General features: G+C 38.3%; 1 protein-coding gene across 1 annotated transcript in view; it reads right to left on the bottom strand.

The window, feature by feature from the left end:
- LOC104469135 (ubiquilin-1-like) overlaps positions 1-3,422 on the bottom strand; it is a 17,519-nt gene extending 14,097 nt beyond the window's left edge. Inside the window, 1 exon segment of the mRNA XM_010083521.1 lies at positions 3,211-3,422. Coding sequence (XP_010081823.1) covers positions 3,211-3,422 — 212 coding nt within the window.
- Between the last annotated feature and the right edge of the window lie 9,063 nt (positions 3,423-12,485).

The following is a 12,485-nucleotide window of genomic DNA, read 5'->3' as shown; positions in this document are numbered from 1 at the left end:
TACACAAGGAGATCCTCACCATAAACAGGAAAGACTTAATACAAGGGGAGCAAGAAAACTTTCAGTCTAGAACAAACATGTTACTGACTAAGTAAGCTAGAATCAATTGAGGGATACGTTACCCTGCTTGCCAAAATAATTTTTCAGTTGAGCCTTTTCCTTCTGAGCACTTCACAGGAAGTAAGGGGCAGATGACATAGGTCAACCAACGCAATTTTCTCATGGTCATTTTAAAGATGCCTCATCAAAACATAACATCTTAAAACCTACATCTTTCTGTTCAGCCAGATGAATCAGGTGCACTAAAGCAGTTCTCTCACAAAAATTTTTTCCTTTTTTTGCCAAAACAGTGAGTAAGGATTCACTAAAAGTTTTCATGCATAAAAGGAAAAGCAGCACAACATATCTTTATGGATGGTAAGAGCTGATAACTAAGAACTGTGAAGCAAAAACACAGCCAGTACTCAGCACTAAAACCAAAAAATCAAACAACAAAAAGCAAGAGACTTGCATTTAGAAATATGAACCCAATTAAGATACAAGATAAACCAAAGAAAAGGGCATTGTAATTTCAGACTGTTACTCCACACCAACTGTGACTAAGGAGCTGATTAAAGTGATTCAGTGAAATCTACGTTTGTCCAGCAGAAAGCTGTCACATTCAGAGTATTTTTACTTCTGAGAGGTAAACAGAAGATCACTCATCAGTAAGGTTACCTGTTTTGTGTTTTGATAACCAGGTGAACAGTGAGTCCATCATGAATTCCATGCTGAGTCAAAGTATCTTGATCTTTTAAAATTTTTCCAGCAAATATCAACACAAGCTGATCAGTGTGGGACTTGAAACGCTTAGAGATCTCTTCCTTGAACTAAACAAAAAAGTTAGTATTACACATTTGTGTGTTTGGATACTGAACTATAAACTTTTCATTATTTAAGGACAAGCTATTTTGTTCACATTTAATGTACTACCCCATTCGCACTGCACATTCTGCTTTACACAATCTAGAAATACTTTTATGTTTTCTCTTTTTTCTTGTCCACAGGAAGAAATATTTATTTTCTGTACAATAAAAATCATTAGTTTCATGTCTAGATCACTAGTTATGTAACCAGTAATAACAAAAATCTGATTCCACTTAAAGACTACTGTGGCTTCAGTCAGGCATGCATCCATGATATTAAATACATACTAGTATATATATCACTTATATATACACATATATATACACTGTAAAGTATTTATGTAATTATATACTAATAAGTATACACTAAAATATACATATATACACACACAGACATACACATAGGCCACTGAAGCCATCCATTGCTGAAAGACTGAGGATGTAATGTCACAAGTGCAATAAATCTGTCGATGCTTTTGCTGGAACTGAACAAAGAAGTATGCTCTCTTCTTAAGATGTATTTTTGCTACCTTCCATGTGTCAAAACTAGCACCTCTTTCCACACAGGCAAAGGTTACTTCTCAGGCAGCTCTGGTTTGTCATTCAACACATGACATAGCTACCTGAAATATACTTTCAGCCCAGGGCACGGTGAACAGCTACATCCTTCAGCTGGCCAGGAAAATCATACCCTCATTTAAAAAACTGAACATGCAAGCCCACTGTATACCTTCTTGCCTTCCTAGCCAATAACCACCAGGTTATGCTTTGACTGGGTTCTGACTGAGATCTATTCTCTACAAAAATGCCCTCACTGAAAACAAAAAAAAAAAAATCACAAAACTTAAAAAGGAACACATCCAAGAAAAATACTAAGAAATGACTTGATTATAAGAAAGCCAGATACATTTATTCAACAAGACTAGTTAGTAGGCTAAGTATTTTTAAAAGGATGGTAGGTAGTTAGGAAGTCCTTCAGAAGTTCACCCTATTTAACATTTTAACACTAAGCTGACCATGCCACTTTAAAAAACATCCTAAAGATCCTAAGGAATTCTCACTCCATATACGAAAATAAAGTACTAATCTTGCAATTAGTTATTAATAATTACATTTTATAACACACAGGTCTAAAAAAGTAAAATCCCCCTGTATTATACTTTGAAGGTGGGTCTTTAAAGTTTATAGTTTAGGAAGAGAAAAAAAATGTTGATTAAAAAAGAGATAGTCTGAGACACAACAGAGGTAAAAGGTCTCTGTGTTTGGGTAGGAAGCTGCTCCTCGTTAGTTAAAAGTCTACTCACACAGTTCGTTCCAGTTCTTGGGGAAATTACTTTTAAGTCAGCCTTTATACTGGCAATATTTAGACTTCCAAGTATTCCAGAAAGTCACTCAGTCCATTCCTTCCCAAACTTATCTAAATTATTCCTGACATGTTTATCTAGTCTGTTCTCTGAGGTCCCCAGCAACTCTTTTCCAAGAAACCTACTCACTATCCAATGTTGTCGTTGTCTTGCCCACAATGGACAACATACTGTTTTCTCCTTAGAATAAAGGGTTGCAGTAAGGCTAGTCTTTCCTTGAGGGCTGTTTTTTCTAATCCAATCATTACCACCACTCTTTGGATTTTCAAATCCCATCACATCACTGTGTAAGCATGGGGCTCAAAACTGGCCAAAATATTCCATACCAGTTTTAATCTATACTTAGTGGAACAACAGGATAAATCCCACAACCTTCAAGCTATATTTGAGAAATCCATGTGGGAAAATACTCATGTAACAGTGCTGACTTATTCAACAGGTATAAACTCTAGACCCTTTTCTGCAGAGCAAGTATTCAGGCATTCTTCTGGTTAATTATTCTTAATACACATTCCAAAGTAACACAAAAAACAGCAGAAATACTCCCAATTTGGTACAGTGCTAATGCATAAGAATAAAGAACTACCATATTGTGCCAAACCAAAGAGTAATGTCATTTACCCAAACCCATTTATTATCATATTTTCCAAGATGTTGTAACAGTGAGATCCACAACCTAATACTAATCAGAAGGCTGATGCTGTAGTATAACCTTACTCATAGAATCACAGAGTATCTCAGGTCGTTAAGGGACTCATAAAGATGATCGAGTCCAACTCCCTGCTCCTTGCAGGACTACCTAAAACTAAATTATATGACTAAAAGCATAATTCAGATACTCCTTGAAATCTGACAGGCTTGGTGCCATGACCACTTCCCTGGGAAGCCTGTTCCAGTGACCGACCAGCCTCTCAATAAAGAGTCTTCTCCTAATGTCCAACCTAAACTTCCTCTGATGCAGCTTCATTCCATTTTCTTGTGACCTATCGCTGGTCACCAGAGAGAGGAGATCAGCACCTCCCACTCCACTGCTCCTCTTGAAGAAGCTGCAGAGAGCCAGGAGGGCACCCATCAGCCTTCTCTTCTCCGAGCTGAACAAACCAAATGACCTCAGCCATTCCTCAGAAGCCTCTCCCTTAAGAGCTTTCCCCATCTTGGTCATCCTCCTCTAGACACACTCTAATAGTTTGATGTCTTTCTTCAAATTACTTATCTTAAACCACGCCCTGTCAGATATTTCTAGAAGCTTCTATTTACCCATAAGGTCAAGGAAGCAAAATGCCATTTATAGAAGGTAACCAAACAGTATCTAACATACCAGTAGTATATGGGCATCAAAGGCTATACACTTCCTTTTCCCTACTTCCATGTAATGCTATTTAGATGATCTGCAAAAACAACACTACAGGAAGACATGAATGTAACAGTCAATGATCAGGACCCCCAAAACAACCTCTACAGCAACATCCATGCATGATTCAAATGCACAATAGATATCTCTCTAGGCACAATAATAAAACTGTCAAGAATAGTGAGCCAATTTTGGCTGAGGCATATTTACATAAAAAGATGAACACATCTAACTGAGATACAAAAAGGTCAGGTCTTTTCATCAGCTTCACTTGCATTCAGCACAACCTTGGGACTTCTTTGGGACAATGTATAAGCAGGACGAAGCCCTTTGAATCTTCTTTCACAAAAGACTACCACATAAAACCTAGGTGACCATGCAAGATATTCTACAAATGACACTGCTGAATAGTGTTAACAGGCAAAGATACCATCAATAACAGATCAGGTCTGCACACTTTTTTTTTTTTTTTTTTGGCTGAGGCAGGGCAAAAAGAATCAACTATACACTTGTAAAACTGAATCACAAAACCATTTTCAATATTACTTTTTTTTTTGTCAGCATCTGATGTGATGCTTCTGGGGTAGAAAAACAATATTTAAAAATCAAAAGACGAGGAAGTCAGTCTTCAGCATCAGCTGATCTCTGATGATACCAGAAGACTATCAGCCTTAGGTCAGAGTTTGGCACAAGTCACTACTGTTCTCATTGTGAAGTAAAGACAAGGAGGGTGGAAGAAAAGGCTCTTTACCATCCTCTGGAGGCAAACACCAATCTTCAGTATTCTGTCTCTTATTGTTCATGATAGCTGAACTCCAAGACCATTCCCCCACAGTAAAGGTGAAAATCCACAAGTTTCTTTAAATTCAGACAGTGAAAGGACAAGAGAAATGACTGGCAATTGCATTCTTACTCCCACAGACCTTATCTTTGTATTTGTAGTTTTCATAGGACTCCCCAATACTCTTACTGGCAACAAATAATTTCGGGGATAAGGTGCTACAGTAATGAAACACAGCAAAAAAAAGTGAAGACAGCTATCTCTAAATTCTAAATTCTCTAATATCTAAATTCTTTTCCCTAAACAGAACCATAAATTGTCAATCTAGTATATATAGCTGCAGAGGCTCAAATTAAACATACACAATCGACATCAGAGGGAATAAAGGAAATGAGATTATGATGGAAATTAATATATACTTATGCAGTTGTAAGAAAACAAACTTTGATATTGTTTAAATCTTCAGTTTGTGCAGCCGAACTAAATAACACTATCAGTAAATTACAGTTAAAATACTTTGTCACCTGGGCAAACCAAAAGCAGAAGGAGCATCGACTCTTCCTTCTTAACATGTAACACCCCAAGTAATGATTTCAGCTGATTCGCTTTCCTGTTCTAAAATACAAGTTTTATTTCATTGTAATAATACTCAGCACACAAAAGTGTTCAGTTATATCTGAGCATAGAAAAGGACCTGAAGTTGTAAAAACAATGTTGTGCCATACCTAACACCTAGTGTAAGCACAGACACTACTTCACTGTACTCCTCTAGTAACTGAATACAAGAAAAATAATGTAAAATTATGTCAATTTTAGACATAATGGTTAGACAAATCAGTGGAGAGAAACACAATGGGAATCAGACTGAAACAAAAAACTAGTATCTAGACAGAGGCCTAGCTTCCCAAGGGAGAAAAGGAGAAAGTATTCTTAACCAGAGTGAACTAACTCAAGTTCATGTCCTCCTCAAAGCATGGCAACTTGTAGATTTGACATAAACTAGAGCAAATCTAAAGCTAGTCTTGTTGAAGCACCTTGCCCACATTACTGTTTTAGAATCATAGAATCACAGAACGGTTTGGGTTGGAAAGGACCTTAAAGATCATTTAATTCCAACCCCCCTGCCATGGGCAGGGACACCCTCCACTAGACCAGGCTGCTCAAAGCCTCATCCAGCCTGGCCTTGAACACCTCCAGGGATGGGGCATCCACATTATTTCAAGTTAACTTGTTTCTAGCAACCGCGTTTTAAAAACAGGACAGGAACAGTGTAATTTTTCACACTGAGAATATTGATCTTTTTTAGCAGCATAGCAGCACACCAGCACTTCTTGTTTACACTCTCAATTACCATAGCAAAAATCCTCATTCACACAACTTTAAAAAACTCAGCCCAATACTTTGCTAACAAAACTTGTCTTTTTTGTTCAATGTTAACACAAAGGCTCCATGAAGCAACTTAGGACTTCTATTACAACTGCTCAACTTGATTGCCTCTGAAGGTTTTCGCAAGGTATGGGTGGACACCGCAGCACTGATCCCCAGCGCTGAACAAAAGCATACTCATACCTGAGGTAGTCAAAGTAAACATTTGGTCACTGAACAAAGCAAATGTCTGAATGCACATGAAGTAGAACAGCTGACTAAAACAGAGACTATTTTGCACTGTTACTTTGCAGAGCAGATCTATACTTTAAACATTAACCTATTAACATCTGACCATCTGCAAAATTGGCCTAGGAAGGGCCTGGTTATTCCAGGCAAAGTAAATACTGTAACATGCACACTGTCCTTTGATATGTTACCACCATATAATGATTCAAGAGCTTTTTCTGACTCCCTCTGACATCAAAACCAGCAATCCTAATAACATCACTATCCATTCACAAAGTGCTCTGAGAAGGGAATAAAAAGAGGAAAACTAATAAATGACAAATACCTTCCCAAATCCTCTCCACTTTGGCTTAATAAGACATATTTAAAACTTACATTACAGGAACAGCCTGAAAGAGGCCTCAGGGAATTCACATCCTATTCCCACTGAAAAGTAACAAAAACCAGGCCCCTAAAAACTGCAACTGTTTTGAAAATACTAAGCTGCAACTTTATCTAGATGACAATAAAAAAGCAAAGTTGCTGACTCTTTCCACACCAAACTCTGTTTCAAACACAGTAGTGGATGACACGGAAGCAAAGGTTTGCACCTAGGGGGCTGAACTGCAGTTTGCGTTCTCAGCAATGCCTCAAACGGTTCTACTACAAAGAAAGATTTTAAAATCACATTACCTTGTTCAGCACTGCTGTTTCAAAACACACCCATGATCATTTAAACTTTCAACTGCCATTCATACTGACATACACAGTTAAGTATTAGCAGGACTCTAGTCTCTCTTACACCCACATACAGCAGTTTCAACAGAGGTTAACTTTGACGAGCTCCAGCTTTCTTTTATACAACAGAATTAATGGCTACAGGTCACCTTGACCCAAGAAGTAAGGAACCAAACACGCTCATGGCAATACAACCGCTGATAGCTGTGGTGTCCTTTCCTGGTGAATCATACCTGGCAATCTTATGACTGTCAATTAAAGTGAGTCAGTGAAAATAGGGTTTCTTTGCACAATTCTTGGACACTATACAGGAAGGGGGACAAGAAACAGTGGTTTCAAGCAGGAAAGCACTTCTGGCCCACAGGTTCACAGTCTGCAGCAGATAAAGCATAGCTAGAAAGCACACTCAAAATTAGGCTTCCACATAAACCTATTCTGTCTTTCATGACTCAATGGAGGTAACTCTCTTCCTCTGCCCTTGCCAATGACCTGTGCTACTTGGAAAACCAAATTATTTCCTCAAATCTCTGCAACCAAACCAAACTCACAAAAAACTCACCTCAAGAAACAAATTCAGACTCTCTATGAGCTTACAAGGCTAGTAGCCCATGAAAACTGCAGCAGTGCAACCTGGTGGAAAGGGCTCAGGACTTGTGTTCTAGCCAGCTCTATCCTTTCCAGGCATCCTACAGCAAGCCACTCCATTCCTCTGTGCTTTGACTTAAGATAAATGGTTAGCAATTACTTCCCTTCTCCATAAAAGTACTTTGCAGTCTACTGATCAAAAGCTGTACTTGCAAAAGAATGAGCCTGTTCTCTAGCAAGTCACTAAGAATGGAAAAGGGCATAAAAGGATTATGTATAAAATGGAATTCTTGCAGTAGAGTTCCTTTTTGAGAATCTACCCTATACTTTCTTTTTCACAAGACAACATAAGATAGTTTATCCTTCAAGTTAACTGGGAGAAGCTTGGATAATATCCCTTTTTCCTAAGGAAACACCGAGATATGACTTACTGCTGACAGAAGAATCCCTTCTCATCAAACCATCTTTAAAGTGTTTGGCTTTAGCAAGTTTTAAATTGAAGGTGATACAGCATATAATAATGAGCGGACAACAGACACAATGGCTAACATTCTTTTTAGCCTGCCAGGGGTAGGGAACAATTAACCCCATTAACAACAAGAAGTCTAATTTTAAGTGTTTTTCTCCGTGTCACCACGTAATTCCCAATTCTTAAGATTTTGACCTAACCTTACTCCCAGGCAATGACCCTCCTTATATAGCCAACACTTGTAGTCACTAGACTGAGAAGTTGACTGGACTCTAAAATAAATACGTAGAATATCTTACCAGGACAACTCTACCACAGCTGTTCATTCACAAGGGTTTTCTCCGCTGTTGGCAATTTTAAATAGTACACAGGACAATCTTTAAAAATTATGTGACACCCCTGACCCATGACTGAGGGTGAAGCATACTAGCAAAACAAACCCACAGTAAATCACAGGAGAAAGGAAGGCCCTATCTGTCATGGATAAAGTTTAAAAAGGATTGAAATATAAAAATGAACCTGTCACTTTGCAGAAAAGCACCTGCACACAAGCCACTTCACAGTATTATTTGAACAGGTTTTCTTATTTTACTAGATTATTTATCAGAAAACACTAAGTACCATAGTTAGATAACGGATACTTCTGAGTTACATCTCACTAGGCGAACTGTCAGGAAAGTCAATATACGTTCTTCTAAAGGTTTGTATTCTAACAAATAGGCATCTGCCATTGCTCTAAAACAATTTTAATCAGCTTTCTAAAATAAGAGAGAGAGAAAAAAAAAAGTAAGAAACGTGAATAATCAGAGTATATTGCAAGGTGGACTCCATAAAAAGTCACACAGATCTGTTTCAATGCCCTGAGACACCAGAAAATGGAAAACCTAATGCTAAACAATTCATGTACTCAAGTGCCTTGCCAACAGAAAGCTAAATCACAATCCTGGAAAAGAAGAACAAACTAGACCCCATTATATAGTTTCAAGCTCTCTTGGTTGTACTATTCAGTAACCCCTGGACTACAGAAAAACACTGAGATAGAACTGGATTAAGTTAAAAGAATTGAAGTTAAACTGTTCTTATGATGTAAAACATTACAAAAACACTAAAAGCATATGCAAGTCAGGAAAAATGTTCCACTACTAAATCACCCAATGTTGCCCTTAATGTTTATACCTGTGTGATCTTTATAAGCAGAACATTACCAGTTTGGGATCCTGTGAACCAGGCACAAATCCAAAACCCTGGATTTATGCATTTAAAGTTTCAACCATACACCGTACTCAAGCAGTAATCAGAGAATACAACTTCATGAGATCTCCACTTGACAAAAAGCAGAGTCTCAACACAATGTATATATTTACATATGTAAATCAGTAGGTCAAGTTTTTTTTAATCTATAATTTAGTGTAGTACAGAAAGTACAATATTCATGTGTTCATTTAGTTAAAAAAAAATACTACAAGCTGTTAAATATGCTATTACTGAAAACTGTACTCCACACCAAAGAGAAATACCATAAAAAGGCTGAAGTTAAATAAAAATGGAAAAAAAACCACAGAAGAACCAAATCCATTTTCTGTGGAACTAAACTCCATTTCGCTAACTTTCCAGAAGGACAATACTCTGTAATTTTCAGGTAACCACAGGACTGACAATAATTCTCTGCAAGAACTGCAAGCTTCTAAAATTATTAGTGCAGATCCGCTATATCCACTCTTTTTTGGCCTATCAGTAAAAAATATACAGCAAGGTATGTTATTCAGTTTCAGAGTTGTAATATTCACAGAATGTAAAACTTGGTGTCTTGCAGTCTGGATACACATTGGTGGATGGTAACTCTGCATCAGTTAAATAAACTCTTGAACACTGCAAATTTCAACACTGGGCATTACAAGAAGCGTGACATGAAGTCCCAGCAAGCATTAACTCTTATAAAATTCCCTTATGGTGTAAACAGTCTCAATTATGAAAGTAAAGCAGTTTTTCCACTGGTTCCAACACCTCATCACTCAAACAACCATTCACTAAGACATTAAGACATAACATTTCATAATATGAACACACTTTCTCTTTGTTTACAGGCTTTACCAAAACACAATGTTAAATCAACTCTAATAAGCAAGCAATTGCAAAGATTGCATTGCCATGATCTCAGAAAATATATCAAAGGGAAAAAAAAAATAGAAGACAAAGGACAAACAGTTTTACTGAGCTACAGTGTCGCACTGCCAGGGTCAGCTAAACTCAGCAGTCTTATCAGTATTAATCTTTACCCACTACGTATTTGTGAAGTCTTTGCACAGAGCAAGACCAGTGTCATACCCAGTTCAAGAGAGCTAGTATTTGGTCCTTGTACTAATACTGAGCCAAACTGTGCTCAGAATAATCAAATAGGTTCTACAGAAAAAAAGACAGATGGGTGGCGGTCGTAATCAACTTAACTCCCAGACTGGTTTTGTACTTAAAGGTTATTTTCCATTCCAACCTGCATACTCACTGTTGTAGCTGCACAACATATCATCAGCAATAATAAATCCTATGTTGCTGAAGTCTTCCAACACAGGGAAAAATCCTCCTTGACTTAGAATGGTTGCAAACCTGATTTACATTAATGGACCAACATAAAATTTTTCGTGGAGCCCTAAATTTGGCCCTGATGACCCAAAATATTTACCTAAAAATCCAGACTTTTGTTCTTGTAGTATTCTGAAATGACTGCAAACAAACAAACAAGTTAACTCACTAAGTCATAACATTAGCTACAGAAACACACAACTGAATGGGTTTTATTTTGCTGTATGAGTTTAGGGTTGTTTTTTTTCAACCTGCAAATATGGCAGACATTCCTGGCCCACCAGTGTCAACACAACCAGCCACTTGCTGGTCCCAGATGCATTTGAGCAGATGCTCAACTTGCTCTGTATTTGAGATTAACCCATTTTCAAGGTTCGTTCTAGACATATCACATCTACCGCTGCTGCTTATTATTAACAACAGCTTATTTTTTACAGTTGAAGAGAAACAGCCAGTACTATTTCAGTTTTTAAGATAACTGCTTATTTGAAAACCTGGCAGCCCCTTTGGCATTCACATTTGAAACAATCTTGTTAAAGTCAAACAGATTACAAAATTCACATTCTAAGTAAATCTGTTTATAATTCCGGAAGTACCCAAACTAACTGCAGATTGCCTTTCAGGACAAATGCAATCCTCAGGTTAGATCCAGTGTATGGATCTCTCTTTTTTAAAAACAAAACAAACCAAAAACCCTAAAACCTGCAAAGACTTTTACAAAAACTACATTGACGTTGCTCACAAATCTGTGGAGAACTGAAAAGCAGCCCTTTCAGACTGAGATTGCTGGGAAAGCAGTAGGCAACATTCGAAAGCAAACACAGTCATTTTACCTTTGGGGAAAATGCCTAGATTAAGCTTGCAGAGAGTAGCTGATAGCATACAATACCGTAGCTGCCAAAAGACCACTGAAGACAAGAGAACAGTCCCACCCTTCCAGCAGTTGGAGAGAAGACATCAATGAAACTTATGTCTGGGATACTTGTAAGCCAAACACTAACAAAAAAACCCCTTGAATCTGCAACAGACCCAAGGGTAGAAACTTGAAAGAGCTATCAGCATTTTGTCTCTTCACAGCAAGTAGGTGGAGCAAGAGCCAAGGTGTTGGAATTACATTTTATATTTGTGAGCCTTTACTTCACATCTTTTGTATCCTCCTTTAATAACCACACGGTGTCTTTCAGCCCATCCATAAGGAATGCCTTCAAGCTCTGTATCTAGACACCAGTGGCGCTCTCCCACATGCACCCTTTTTTAGTTGCCTCATTCAGTGATTTCAGTGAGAATTTCAGAGAAATTCTGTGGAAAATGAAGTAAGCTCTGAAACTCTTTCAGGGAACTTCACTTTCTGGAGTATTTTAGCATAGCAACGTCTACATCCTTCACAAGCAGGGGACTCTGGCCTTACAGAGCCTCTTCCTTACACTTTGATTACACCTTTGCTATGATTTGTAGCCTTCTAATCTAAATAAACAACACTCAAGTCAACAGCTGCATGGAAAACCCCTAAGAATTACAGAAGAGTTGCAAGAAATAGTGTTGAGAATTCAGTACGTGTCACCGCTTCTGTTGAACCCAAGACACTGTGGGGCACAGACTGTCACAAGAACGCAGAACAGACCCTAATAATTCAGAGTTATCTGACAGTACCACCATGCTAAGTACCGTATTGATAACTTGCACATTTAAGTACAGCAGAAAATGTGTTTATTTTATACTGTAAATTTTACAAACACAGTGTAAAGACATGACTTCCCTAAAATGAAGATATCTTTGCCTAAACTACTCACTGTTTTTAAAGGCAGTTTCACACCAAGATAACCACTGGCAATGCAGCGCTGCAACGCAGGTGACTGCACACGTTATCTACAGCCATGCCAGCTGGCCAGCCAGGCTCCTACTTGCCGACTGAGTCAGCTCGACAGGTCAACTCGCTGTTAACAAACGAGTTAGATCCACCTCCCGGGCCGGCTCTCAGCATTGCAACAGGAAGGAGAGAAACTGAGAAGAAAGAGACGAAGTGGGAGTTTGTTTCGTCAACCCCGCCAGCCGCCCCACGGCAGCGGTTCTCCCCGGGGCCGGGTTCGGCCCTGGTACTCGCCCAACAGCGCCCGACGCGGCC

Source organism: Pterocles gutturalis, unplaced genomic scaffold (assembly GCF_000699245.1).
Source record: "Pterocles gutturalis isolate BGI_N339 unplaced genomic scaffold, ASM69924v1 scaffold49010, whole genome shotgun sequence".
NCBI lineage: Eukaryota > Metazoa > Chordata > Aves > Pterocliformes > Pteroclidae > Pterocles > Pterocles gutturalis.
The sequence above is the reverse complement of the archived record's forward strand: the minus strand, read 5'-3'. Positions and strand labels throughout refer to the sequence as shown.